At 36.6% G+C, this 13,217-nt stretch overlaps 2 protein-coding genes across 5 annotated transcripts in view; one reads left to right on the top strand and one right to left on the bottom strand.

Moving 5' to 3' along the window:
• LOC110832728 (uncharacterized) overlaps positions 1-10,222 on the bottom strand; it is a 35,036-nt gene extending 24,814 nt beyond the window's left edge. For 2 of the 4 annotated variants that reach the window (XM_087359353.1, XM_087359356.1), the window contains exons 1-3: positions 9,946-10,182; positions 772-912; positions 28-685 (exon numbers count right to left, since the gene is read on the bottom strand). In XM_087359353.1, coding sequence (XP_087215479.1) covers positions 28-611 — 584 coding nt within the window. In that variant the 5' untranslated portion in view covers positions 612-685; positions 772-912; positions 9,946-10,182. Of the gene's footprint in view, positions 1-27; positions 686-771; positions 913-1,902; positions 3,558-9,945 lie in introns of those variants that run through there. The other 2 variants (XM_087359354.1, XM_087359355.1) reach the window with 2 other exon arrangements.
• Positions 10,223-10,422: 200 nt separating this feature from the next.
• LOC110832722 (protein MANBAL) lies at positions 10,423-12,989 on the top strand. The gene is made up of 3 exons (XM_022069981.2): positions 10,423-10,643; positions 10,886-11,027; positions 11,613-12,989. The coding sequence occupies exons 2-3, from the start codon at positions 10,896-10,898 to the stop codon at positions 11,724-11,726; spliced, it is 246 nt and encodes an 81-aa protein (XP_021925673.1). The 5' UTR covers positions 10,423-10,643; positions 10,886-10,895; the 3' UTR covers positions 11,727-12,989.
• The last annotated feature ends 228 nt before the right edge of the window (positions 12,990-13,217 follow it).

The following is a 13,217-nucleotide window of genomic DNA, read 5'->3' as shown; positions in this document are numbered from 1 at the left end:
CATAGTCGTATACATACTAGTCCTTACCCCTGTTCATTAGTCGATGCCCTCGCATCTCCTACAGATTTTCCCACTGTAGCCGACTGTTGTGGTTGCACCACCTGCTGTTGAACATACAACTGCTGCATGCTACAATTAATACCGCCCTTAACATTGCTGTTTGCAACAGTATTTGTACTAGGTCTCTGTATCACTTGAGTGTGGCGAACGTGTTGCTGCATTTGGGCCGTCCCCGTAATTTGGTTCACTGCCTGGGGATAATTCAGACTGACATTCCTTCCAACGGGAAAAGTGGCACTGGCTGTTGGGGATGACTTTGCAATTGTCACCGATGAATTTGATGCCAACATCTGCGGCGTAGACGTAGCTACGACAGTCGTTCCCAACTGCACGATTAAACTCATTGGTTCTTCAGACAAAGAATTCTGAGTCTGATGGGGAATAAATGTTCCGAGGGAGGTGGCGGCTGCGTTCCGTCTACCGCTGGCATTCGCCGGAATGATAGTCGGTGAAGGTGCCTGACCGACCACAAAACTTCTCCCGCCTTGGGCGAGAGTTGTGGCTGTGAAAGGACTTCGCACAAGTCTGGCAGTAGTCGTAGTACGAACCATCTCAGCAGCAGAAGAAGCACTAACACTAACAACATGGCGCTGATGATGACCACCCGCACCGCGGTTCGCTGAACCTGCCAACATATTGAATAACATGTACAAACAGTAAATCACTTATACCTAATTTATATTCAAGAATATATTCTCCGGTTAATCCCACCTGCCGAACCACCACCGCCTGCCGCAGCACCACCCAACTTGATCACCGATGGGGCCGACGTCTTGAAGGCCGGCAATTAAATGGTTGCAGATAGTCTATGTGGTGATTATCATAAATATTCCTGATAGTACCAAGCTGAAACTAAAGACAAACAAGCAAATGTTTGCAGAAATATATGAAGTTACACAAATGCTTCTGGCTTCAATGCTCAACAGGTACAATGAAAATATTATATTTTAGGCCACTCTTAATAAAGTTTCATCAACAAGATATTCTGAAAAGAACATTCAACCATGGACCGAATACGTACCGGAGAGCCACAGAAGAATAAGAAGAAGAATACATGATTTACAATTGCTTATTTAACTTGAATTACTTACGCTTAATATGTTATCAAATTTGTGCACTTTAGAGTATCAATATTTCGTGCAAACACCATATCTATACAAGATTTTGATCTAGTAGTACTACATTCAGGATTTAACATCAACATTAAGCCAAACGTTTCCTCCATAAATGTGACAAAGCTTTGATTTTCCTCCTTCTTTAAATCAATGTTAAAATCTCCTGCCAATATTATGAGCATTGTATTATGACCTTCTGTGGCCGTAAATTTGGGAGGAAACCTTCCCAAAAGACTCAAAACAAATCTCCTACAATCATCAATAGGTGTGTTGTCAGAAATATACAGAGTAACAATTAAAACTTTTTCAACATTGACCACACACTCTGCCGCACAAATATCACCTCTCTTTTCAGCTGCAGCTATTCTGCAAACTGCTCCATCCTCCTTAGGTAATTTCATCAACAGTTGTGGGGGTAGCCATGGTAGTTGCTCCATGTTTCTCGTACATAGCCACTCCTCCTGCTATTTGTTCGTCACGCATAAATTGCGTGATGCATTTATAACCTTCCAAATTTACAGTTTCATTCTTGTGCATCAACGTTTCGGTATCAGTTATCACTGTATCCGTCGATATGTCTTGCACATAAGTTTTTAAACTCTGTACGTTTAGAGTAGTCATTTTTAGATCACGAATACCAGCACTCCTTATGAATGCTCTCACCGAAGCAGTCAACGTGGGCAATATGTGTTTCTAACCGCCACAGCTCAGTGCGCAAGTCCTTTACCTTTGTATTATTTTTTCCTTTGGCATGTGATGTACAAACCGTCCAACGATGTAACGCGAGAAAGGACAACGTACACCAACTGATGATCTAGACTCTTGTAGTTGAATACAATTTGTTGAAACGTACCACCCTGCGACTTATATTCTAAAACTTTTTAACAGCACAATATTATCTACTCTACGACGCATTTCTTCTACAAGCAATTCACAGCTCAGCTCTTTCCGCACTAACGAAAGCGGATTGTTGACGGCAGTAATGAAACACAACAATGCCGAGTAAACAGATGACATAATTATTTTCTTAGGTAAAGGAGTAAAGCATTGTTATGCACGCAGGAGTTCATATAAAAGCCGGCCATTGTCAGTCCATATTTACACATTGTTGGTATGGATCTTACACATCTTCGCAACGCTGATTTTGCCGAATGACCCTTCCTTATAGACGTATTTACGTCAAAAAACATATTTCACGCAGCTGCAATACATTGTCAATTTACATTCCATACACGGATAGCCTAACTAAAAATTACATACTTCACAAAGATAGCAAAAACATTTCTTCAGTATCTTGTGTGCATGGTCAGTAATTGGGTGGTGAACTGGAACGTATAAAGAGAGTAGCCTCCAATGGCAAGGCATCCATAAAATACTTCATCAAAAGTGGCCAACTGGTTTAAATATTGTGTGTGGAAGGGAAAGGAACACACCACATATTCATAAACATCACCTTTCTTATAGAATAAAAATGAACGTAACACTTCCAGGATGCGGGGTGCAAATTCTGTAATAACAGAAAATGAGGTTAAAACTGTGGCATCATCTCGATTGTGGAACTTAGAATACATCTCCTAACCTGAAAACAATTCTTTATGAAATGGGATTCATGTATATTAATGGCAAAACACTTTACCAAAAGCATGTTTGTAGCATCAATTACTTCTATTAATATCGGTAAAGGTAAAGTTGTCTCTGGTGTTTAACAAAGCACCATGTCATGCGGATGTATGGAGGAGTGGAGGTATAACGCCATTAACCCGAGGTGAGTAGTTAGCTTAGCGCTCAAAGCGCTTCTTCCCCCAGTGAAAAAACCTGGTACTAACTGGTTTGGAGGCTGGGTGGGCTCCAGAGCTGGTACGGACATTGTGGACATAACAATAACAAAGCCTGTCACAATAGTGAGCCACTTCTTCAGTGTGATCAGTCCCCGTCAATGCGTATTCCAAATCGGGATTTCGAATCGGTTCTCAGACGTAAACTGGAACAGCCAATCATACATCGGTCCACGCAGGCACAAACAATGGCAGACATTAATCGCTGGTAACGAGCGTATTCTTTCATATGACCTTCCTTGGCGGATAACTTTTTTTTCTCGGTTCCGAGCTACGTTGCCATATATTGATGGCACCAAAATAACAGTCGATCATTCAACATGGAAACAAAAATCAGGCAACCCCGATATTTACCAGTTCATGAGAAGTACGTGTTGTTTTTATAACGAAGATCAATCTTGGTTCACACTGAATGACTACTTGCAGATGCATAACAAGTTTGTTGCAGAATGTGCTCCCTCCATACCATAACAAGAAATAAAAGGCTATTGCATTAAATCAGATACTGCATAGAACTATACGTACACGTGACACAAGGGCAATGTAAGTTCTCTGCCAAACATACTGAATAAAAAAAACATATAAAATACAGTACAGAACCGGAGCAGAATTGCGACTTATTAACAGATGACAAATAATAGTTCAAATGTTTCGTTACATTTCTACTGAGATGAAAACTTTTGTAGCATCAGGACTGCGTCAAGGTGAAAGAAATATCTCGAAACTGACATTACCATCTACGAACGCAATCGTGGTGGGAGAAAGTGCCACCACGGATGCAAAGCTGATGAAAAGGTGTATGTCAGGGGTGGCCAACCCAAATGATCTTTCGGGCCACTTTGGAAATGCATCATAACTCCGCGGGCCACATATAAAATTATATATCCCCATATTAGATTTAGATACACTACAGACATTTTTTTGGAGTGAAAAATATTATTTTAAAATCAAAGTTAATTTTTTCTCATAATTTCGACAGATAATTTTTGAATATATGGATGCACAAATAATGTATTTTTTTAATACATTGGTTTTCACTACTTTGGCCATTATAAAATAAATATATTTTGTAAAAGTGTGATGAATCTCGCGGGCCGGAAAAATGTTCAAGGCGGGTCACATGCGGCCCGCGGGTTGGCCACCCCTGGTGTATGTAGTAAGGAAGAAATTCACTCACAAACGCCAATCTTAAAGTGTAACGAGGCTTCCAGTGTCGATGGATAAAAACTACGTCTGTCTCCACTCTGCACGTTTATCTTTTCAACTACGAAAACTGAACACGTCTGCCAGCAAAATACTAGATATGTGTGGCTGAAAATTGATCGACATAAGCAACAAACATGATGTATTATTTTGAGTTGGGACCCGTGTAGTCTTTTGTAGTAGGTTACCAATGTTTGCAAACACCTACAAGCCTACACGACATAACCCAGAAGACCACAATCGACATCTTCACCGCCGGGGGAACCTTCCACAAGGATTTTGACAGAAAATCACGCCCCCGAGGTGGAATTGGTCCTTCCATCTTTTCCTTGGTTGGCCAATGTCACAAAAAAGTTTGCCTGTCACGGTAAGAGTTCGGGGAATATTTGTCCCATTTCTTTGGTATTGTCTTATGACAGTAACCTAATTTTTTTTTCGAAAATGTCTTTCAATTACTCCGTTTAATTTATATATTTTTTTTAATATTAATCCCAAAATTCATGTTAATTTTCATACTTGATACACGGCATCCCATAAACTTAAACGAATTCACCTGTTCCACTATTTATTAATTTATAACAAAGACACGGCTGTAGCGCCGTAGTCTGGTAGTTTACCAACGTTTCAGAGGCCCTTGATTCCTCCCCATCATCAGGTCAAGAACCTCAAAACCAATTTATAATAATTTTAACTCTGCCCATGCAACTCCCGCCCACTTTGTTTTCCTAGCTGATACTGCCATTTGGTTGAAATATTTTCTTCAATCTCAGGATATATTCATCTTCATTTTCTGCCCCGTCAGAACCTCAAATCTAAAATATTTTGTAAATCCTTTTCGTATTATGAACTCAAGCATGCTATGCATCTTTCAGGTTATGTGCAATTTACTTTGTGTTCCAATAATAGAGGTCAACAACGATTGAAAAAAAATCTAGTTTTCTCTCCGCACTTCCTGACAAACCGGCAACATTGGTCCCGGTTGTCGAGCAAATAAAAATGGCCGCCGCTTGCAATTCACTGCAGAGCATAGAGGGGCTCCGATTAGGAGAGGACTTTTTAAGTGTGAGCATGCCGAGCCAGCAGACAAAATGGTGGGCGGGAGAGTACGAGAGAACGATAATAAACAGACACAACCGAGAGAAATTGGAGAGAAGAGACAAGCTCAGTAATGGGTGGGGCAACAGTGTATAACGCAAAACGAGAACCATCACGGAAACTAGGAGAAGTTTTTCAAGACATCTGTTGGATTTACTGGAATACATGCAACACTTTGGGGACATGTAAGGAGTTGCAGAGATTAGTAGGCTCAGTCTATTTTGAGCAAGCAAAATATGCAAATAAAGGATATAGCCGACTCAATCCCTCATTGTGTTCGCCACTCCTGCAAGATATTTAGCAATGGATACAATAAAGATTATGCAGAAAAAAGTAGAATCCCACTTAAATACCCATCTAACTGGAAAGTACTTTATCTCTGACACTGTGCATGATGATAACGCGTTTCAAAATATTTATAGCATCTTCCCGTAAAAGTGTATGAAAAATATTCCCATAACCTACTGCAGGAAGTGAGGAATGTGACGTCACAGACATGATTGCGAGAAAATCAATTTATGACACAGTACAGAGAATGCGCCAGACAAGCCTGGAAGACGTCACTGTCATGCGCAAAGGCAAACATTTGAGCAGACTCGACAAACCGTAGTTCTCGAAGTGCTATTTATTTATTTAATTAATTAATTAATTTGCGGTTTATTTCATGACGGTATCAGTAGTGTCAAATGATGGGAATGAATTGCAAAGGTTATGGAAGGCCACAGTCGTAGCTTTTAATTTTAATTATTATCCCAGCATATGCCTGGATAGACTGAGGAAAACCTATCAGAATAGATGGACCACGATTTAAACAATACGAAGCAGAAGGGCAACTTTTTATATAAATGCAACATAATGCAGTCTTCTTGATTCAATAAATGAACCTGATACCATCAGTCAGTCTTTAGGAAATGTAATACAGAATTATCCCCCTACAGCTGTGTAATATACGTGTTCCGGGACAAGCAACGTTCTCTTTTGGTACGGTACACTGAGCAAATGGTTTTAAGCTATTATTAAAACAAATAAGTGTTAATGTATGAACACGTTTTCAGGCATATTAATGAACACAAAAACAATACAATAAAAGTAAAATAAATTTAGTGTGTAACTAAAAGCATCATAATTTATAATATTAATGCAACAGAATTATGTTAAATTTTCAGTCACTTTCATGAATCTTGAGGTCAGTATGGGTATGTTACCACCACTAATGACAAACTATTGTCTACCTGAAAAAGGTAAATATACAGATGAAATTCAAAGTAATCCAGATGCAACTTCACTTTGCCTCAATTAGTTACCCACATTTCCACATCCGACCCCAATGACAGATGAAAGGGGTGAGGTACGTTCATGTTTAATTTCATGTTATCAAGTTATATTGAGCTGTTGTAAAAATCATGGCTGATTGCTGAAAAATGATTTTTCATACTATGTAATACAAATACATTTTTAAATTTGTATCAAATGCATAAATTCCTTGTTCAGTTGTATACACAAATTTAGCCATACATATAACTCACTGGCAGATACATACATGGGCAATTATGTATCCCTTGTTCAAAAGCATTCAGACACAACTTCCCACTAACACCTTTATTTAATATGTCCTTTAGAGTTTTTTCTGCAACATTTCTCTACAAATTTTTGGAGAAAAGTATAAGATGATGGCTTCCTCACAAACCTTCTCAACTTCAAATCACAGAGTTACATATTTTGATCCTGCATCAGCTTGCATCTGACAGAATTTTCACCCAGACAACCTACATTTTACAGTAGGGTTTAAAATTCAATACCATATGTGGCATCTGTATGTAAAGCAGCAGACAAGACAAGAATCAAAGTTTGTTTTCAAATCCTTCTGATTAAATAAAATAAATGAGCTTGTAGGAACTAGTAACAAATAATTCTGTGGGCCCATTTACAAGTGTTTTCAGGACGGATGTGGCCTGCAGGCCACCAGTTAGACCATATTGTTTAAGCCAATAAAGGTGATTGGTTACCTTATGGTAAGAGGAGAGAAAAACTCAATGGAAGGAGGTTGTTGGAAATAATTTTGTTTGTACTTAAACTGTATCTGTAATTAATAAGATACAGATTCTACAGACTACAAGACATCCATAAAGTCTGCAGACTTCTCCAGCATTAATAAACAATTATGTTTTACTTGTTTTTGTTTGTTGTTATTATCGTTATTTTACTTGCCAATTAACTTTTAAATACGTTAAGCTATATTAGTATAACTAAACTGAGTGCCAAAGAGGCCAGAAAAAACTATCAATGCATAACATACACAAGATATGTTATCTCATGAGCAGTGCACTAACATATAATATTTTCACCAGTGAAGTGAAAGTGAAGTAAATAAAACGTTAAAATAAGATTATGGAATTTTTCTAGTTACTTCTATGATATTAAATCACACTCAAAGTGATCCTAAAATTCAAAAGCCATGATTTTGTCCTACATTCATTTCTAAGGCAGCAAATATTTCACTAGAATTTTCTACAGTTCTTTGTTTCTGCACAATAATATTTCAATATGAAAGTAACTGATTTGAAACAATAAAAAAATTATCCAGTTTATCAAACTGAATATAGCACTATTCCAAATGTTTTTTTAAGGTCGCCTGCAATTGAAATTATAACAAAATATTCTAGTAGTTTAGAATTAAGACTAGTCAATATTTAGAATGAAAACAGCAACAAAACAGTTAAAATAAACTTAGCTTCCAGAGAGATTAAAAAATAAATCCAAACTTCAGAATGAAACTTGGAAACACTATAAACTAAGTTACTTCTCACGTTTTAATTGTTCGGCAAAATAGATTCCGGCTGCATTTGAGTCACTAGTCTAGATTCAACGTGTAAAATTTCAATAATCACCACAAGTTCAACTTAAAATGTTATATTCAAAATTTCACAAACCAATAAATCTCCATTCAATGTTATTAAAAAACTACACACTGTTGTGTGTGCCACCAACTTTTAACAATGCCCAACTACATGGATAATGCTAATTATATTTTTACTTTACCATCAAAGACAATCATTTTTAACATTTCTTGTTAATGCTTTCAACATAAATAAAATCACAGGAACAGAATTTTTTCCCCAGAGAATACAAGTAACACCATGAGGTAGTTCACATGGTATGAAAATGTACTTCCTTCTTCCAACAATACTACATTATTGAAAAATGATGCCATGGTGTACAACTTTCTTAAAATTCTGTGCTTACTAATTTGTTTGTCACGTCTTATTCATATTCAAAGGCATAATTAACAAAACGCGCTAATTATATGTTTATATTATTTTACAATGATTATCAAAGCTGAAGGAAATAGAAGGATCCTATCCAGAACTTAAATCAAACTTTCAAGAATCTATGAAATACAGAACACAGATCAGGTAGGTAGAACCACCTTACTCCAGGCTAGGCAGATTACAGACAGGGCTTCACACAACCAATCATGACCTCTATACGCAGCACTTACAGAAGATGTTCATATAGCCATCAATGTTATGCATTATTTTAATATAATTACCTCTACAATCTCCAAGATACTATCCTGAAGCATATCTCATTTATAGATAACACCAATATCCTTATAACACAGTTATATCAGTACTGATAAAATTAAAATACCAAACAATCAAAATATTTTGAAAATGCCGAACAGATTATTTTACTGTACATCTGGAGAGCATAAGAATATAGCAGACAGAACTTTAAAAATTATAAACCAAGTATCTTTATATGACTTATCTTGAAACAGCATTGACAACCCACACAAGATAAGCTCGAAAAATCTGTGTGTATACAACATGACTGGATACAACAGATATTAATGCTTTCCACCGAAACTGTGGATTGCCTTTACAATATGGTAACCACGTACATGTTACAAATTTCAGCTTTAATTATTCATTTCTGGACACCGTAAAACAATTCTTATCTCCTTGAAAACCCTAACTTATCAATGATTTTGTGTTTTATTTATGCTTAAAAGACACAACTGGTCACTACTGTCAACAGCACTTTACAAGTGTTTTAGATGTAAACACCAATGAGAATGATACTAACACAATAATGTATATTATAAGGACCTATACACAGAAATAACAACTAGTTATGAATTTCATGTTAAAAGCACATATTTTAAATTCAGGGAAAAATTTAAACACATGCTTGTAAAATGCAAGTGAAATGAGTTGTGGTTCGCGATTTAAAGTATCCGAAATAAATCACAATTCTAGTCTTTCATAAATAGGCCTACACTTTATCTAGTCATAATTGTCTGTTAATACGTTAAATGAAAATACAAACACACGTACACAAATAACTGCCAACAGTTCGCACATTCGTCAATTTGTGGATGTAAAAAAAATTGTGAACAAAGTAGTTTCCCTCATAAGAACAGGCAAAATTCCTTTACGTGAATGCAAAGCTGAATTGCACTTCGAAGATAAAATGACTTTTCTTTAAAAAAACCACAAACTTCAAAAACTTTTTGTGTACATGTATTGCGGTTTAAACAAAATGCAAATATTGCGTGAAACTTACAAATTACTTCTAACATACTGATACATCTTCCTTTTCAACAGAATTGTTAATTTATTACATAAACTTACCTACAACTGACAGCAAAGCAATCGTACACTTCAAACTTCAATGTAAACACTGACATTCTAATACATATAATGCAAAGGCAACTTGAAAGAAAAATTAGATATTAAAGGAAACTCAATCCCTTTAATTATTATGCTACTATAAGTGAAGTTTATCACACACCTTTCACCAAATAACCTCTATTTTTGTATCACACTAAAAATCCTCCATCAATCCTAATCATGGCGGCTATTCTTTGCTACAAAACAATGGTTTACATCCACGGACTCCGGTACATACATACTCTCACACCCAGGGCAGTTCTTCCGTTACCAAGTGTAAATAGAATTTGTCAAAATAGTTAATACATTATACCACCTACACAGAAACAAAGGATTTAAGAGATAAATTATTATTCATACTACTCTCAAATTTGTTTATAAATAACATTAATAAACTGTATGTTTAAAGGGGAATAGGTCACTCTTGGCTACATTCTACTATTAAACGTGCAAGAAATATGGTTAAAGTTAGTTCCGCAGTCTTGCTGGTCCGACCACAACCTCTTTATGATTTATACAGAAAGGTGCCAGTTTATAAACAAGAAACGTGTTGCTCGTACAAGTGTATGATGGCTTTGACAGCTAATGTAACTTTGTACTGGATCGGCTGAAATAACCATAATAAGGAAGCAGTATCGTGTGGTCATCGTAAGAAGAATGTAAGACAAGACCAGAGCTAAGAAATACAGAAACCCATGATTAAAAATTTCAAAAGCAATATTTTGCGCAAATGTATCCATTTTTAAGTATACAGATCAATTACTGTATTGTTATCCTTAAGACACTAAAAAGTTGTGTAATGAAGTTGATCCCTTACCTGCATTTGAGAGCAGAGGCATAGTATGGTGTTTAGAAAGACATCACATTCACATTTTTTTTTTAATTATATTCCTTCTTGCAGTAACCTCACCATGACCGAAGATTTTGTTGAGTCAGTTCTGCGCTGTGGTTTATACCTTGGAGCCATATTCCAGCTAATATGTATCGCAGCTGCAGTTGTTATGCCTGATAAAATGTGTGATTCTAATTCCAGCTACTGTAAGGTAATGCAAGATAGTGTTCATTCCTAGAATGTCTGTAATCCACCATGGCCATACATGACAGTATATGTAACCTAACCTAGTATGAAGGTAAATTAGAAAGGTACAATTAGGAACTTACTGATGAAGGAATTGGTTGTCTGTCTTTTAATGATTGATATGCTGTGTGCATGGAGAGGGGCAAAGACTATATATATTGAATGGATATAAATGGGTGGCCAAAGATAGCATATAATTACAAATATATAATGCAAACAGAAGAACTCCGGGTTTGTTGGCTCTTGTAAACACTCATTTCTAATTTCAGCTTCAATTTATTATTTCACATGACCTCCATATCCAAAAAAATGCTCCATCCCCTACTTAGGTTTGCCTCTTACTTTCCTATGTCCTTGTGTTGTTGCATTAAGGCTAAGAGAAAACAAAAGTTTATCAAATAGAATGGCATATAAATTAAAGCAGTTTAATTGGCAAATCCTTATCTGTTCGGCACTCAAATCTTCCAGTCGTAATCAGTGTTCTGTGACCTATGCAGTTGAAAAATTATCTAAAATTCAATTGCCATGAATCTTGGTTTCCTGTTGACAGGAACTGGAGCTTAGTGATGATGAAGGATCTGATCACAGCACACCACAAACCACACCTCGTCGTCCATATGCTCACCATCGACCTAGAAAGCAAGAAAAGAAGAAACGCAGATAATTTTTATGGCACCAATGTCTCCTTGAAAAAAATGTGTGAATAGCAATCAGGAGGAATACCATTTCTGCTTTACGTAGTTATTTATAAAATTATAATAAGCCAGAAATTGTTATTCTCTGTAACATCTTGGAAATATGTGGTTACTAATTTGTGATGTAGATAGGATTTGAGGTCCTCACAGTGGTAAATACAAAGATGGCTGCCATCTGGGTTGCAGCAGCATGTAGTCTGGTAGACGAGTACCCATCACCCTGATGATGGAGGCAGCAGGACCTCTGAAGCATTGGTAAACTTCTACCAGACTACAAGGCACAACAATCAAGAAGACAGCCATGTTTTCAGTGCGTATCAGGAAATGTATTCTATGGGTTATAACATTCCTTCTCCATTCAGTATGTTTTGATTACTGTGTCGGGTGTGGATCTCTCTATGTCTTACCCGACGTGATTAACTTCCATTCTTCTGTATGGACATCCATACCATCTGGTGTTAATTTTTTATTATTTACTGTACTATGTAACATATAAAATTATTATTTCATTCATACTTTTACCTTGTGTGAATAGCAATCAGGAGGAATACCATTTCTGCTTTACGTAGTTATTTATAAAATTATAATAAGCCAGAAATTGTTATTCTCTGTAACATCTTGGAAATATGTGGTTACTAATTTGTGATGTAGATAGGATTTGAGGTCCTCACAGTGGTAAATACAAAGATGGCTGCCATCTGGGTTGCAGCAGCATGTAGTCTGGTAGACGAGTACCCATCACCCTGATGATGGAGGCAGCAGGACCTCTGAAGCATTGGTAAACTTCTACCAGACTACAAGGCACAACAATCAAGAAGACAGCCATGTTTTCAGTGCGTATCAGGAAATGTATTCTATGGGTTATAACATTCCTTCTCCATTCAGTATGTTTTGATTACTGTGTCGGGTGTGGATCTCTCTATGTCTTACCCGACGTGATTAACTTCCATTCTTCTGTATGGACATCCATACCATCTGGTGTTAATTTTTTATTATTTACTGTACTATGTAACATATAAAATTATTATTTCATTCATACTTTTACCTTTTGGTCTCACTTTGCTATTTTTAAATCTCATTTCTGTTGTGTTTGGTTGATAAAGGCTGTGGATGATTCATAGCATCTTTAAGAAAGAAAGGAAGGAAAAAAGGTCTCTCTTGTAAGTCAGTTTCTGTGAAATTTGTAGTAAATCCTATAACACTGGACTTGGAAATAAATGGCTTAAAGACTTTCTCAGCAACCGCTAATTCTACCCTCCTCATCACACCTTTCACCCATCCTCAATTTCTTCTATCTGACCTCTTTCTTTACCTGCTCCCATTTTTATCTTGGTCTCCCTGTTGGGCAGTCCTTTCACTTTCATGTTCTTAACCTTCTTTGTGATTCTTTGTTCATTCTTACATGTCCATACTATCATAGTTGTTAATCTTTAAATTCAACGTCTGTCATATCTTCCTTC

The sequence above is a fragment of the Zootermopsis nevadensis genome, unplaced genomic scaffold (assembly GCF_977971745.1).
Source record: "Zootermopsis nevadensis isolate Lab colony 2312 unplaced genomic scaffold, Znev_1.0 Znev_ptg000031l, whole genome shotgun sequence".
In the NCBI taxonomy this organism is placed as follows: Eukaryota; Metazoa; Arthropoda; class Insecta; order Blattodea; family Termopsidae; genus Zootermopsis; species Zootermopsis nevadensis.
This window is presented reverse-complemented; position numbering and strand designations above follow the sequence as displayed.

What these genes read in the sequence shown, in the direction of transcription:
- LOC110832722 (XM_022069981.2), top strand. Translation starts at nt 10,896, where the DNA reads ATGACCGAAGATTTTGTTGAGTCAGTTCTGCGCTGTGGTTTATACCTT. An exon ending in CTAATTCCAGCTACTGTAAG is followed by an intron (nt 11,028 to 11,612) that starts GTAATGCAAGAT and finishes TCCTGTTGACAG; the next exon opens with GAACTGGAGCTTAGTGATGA.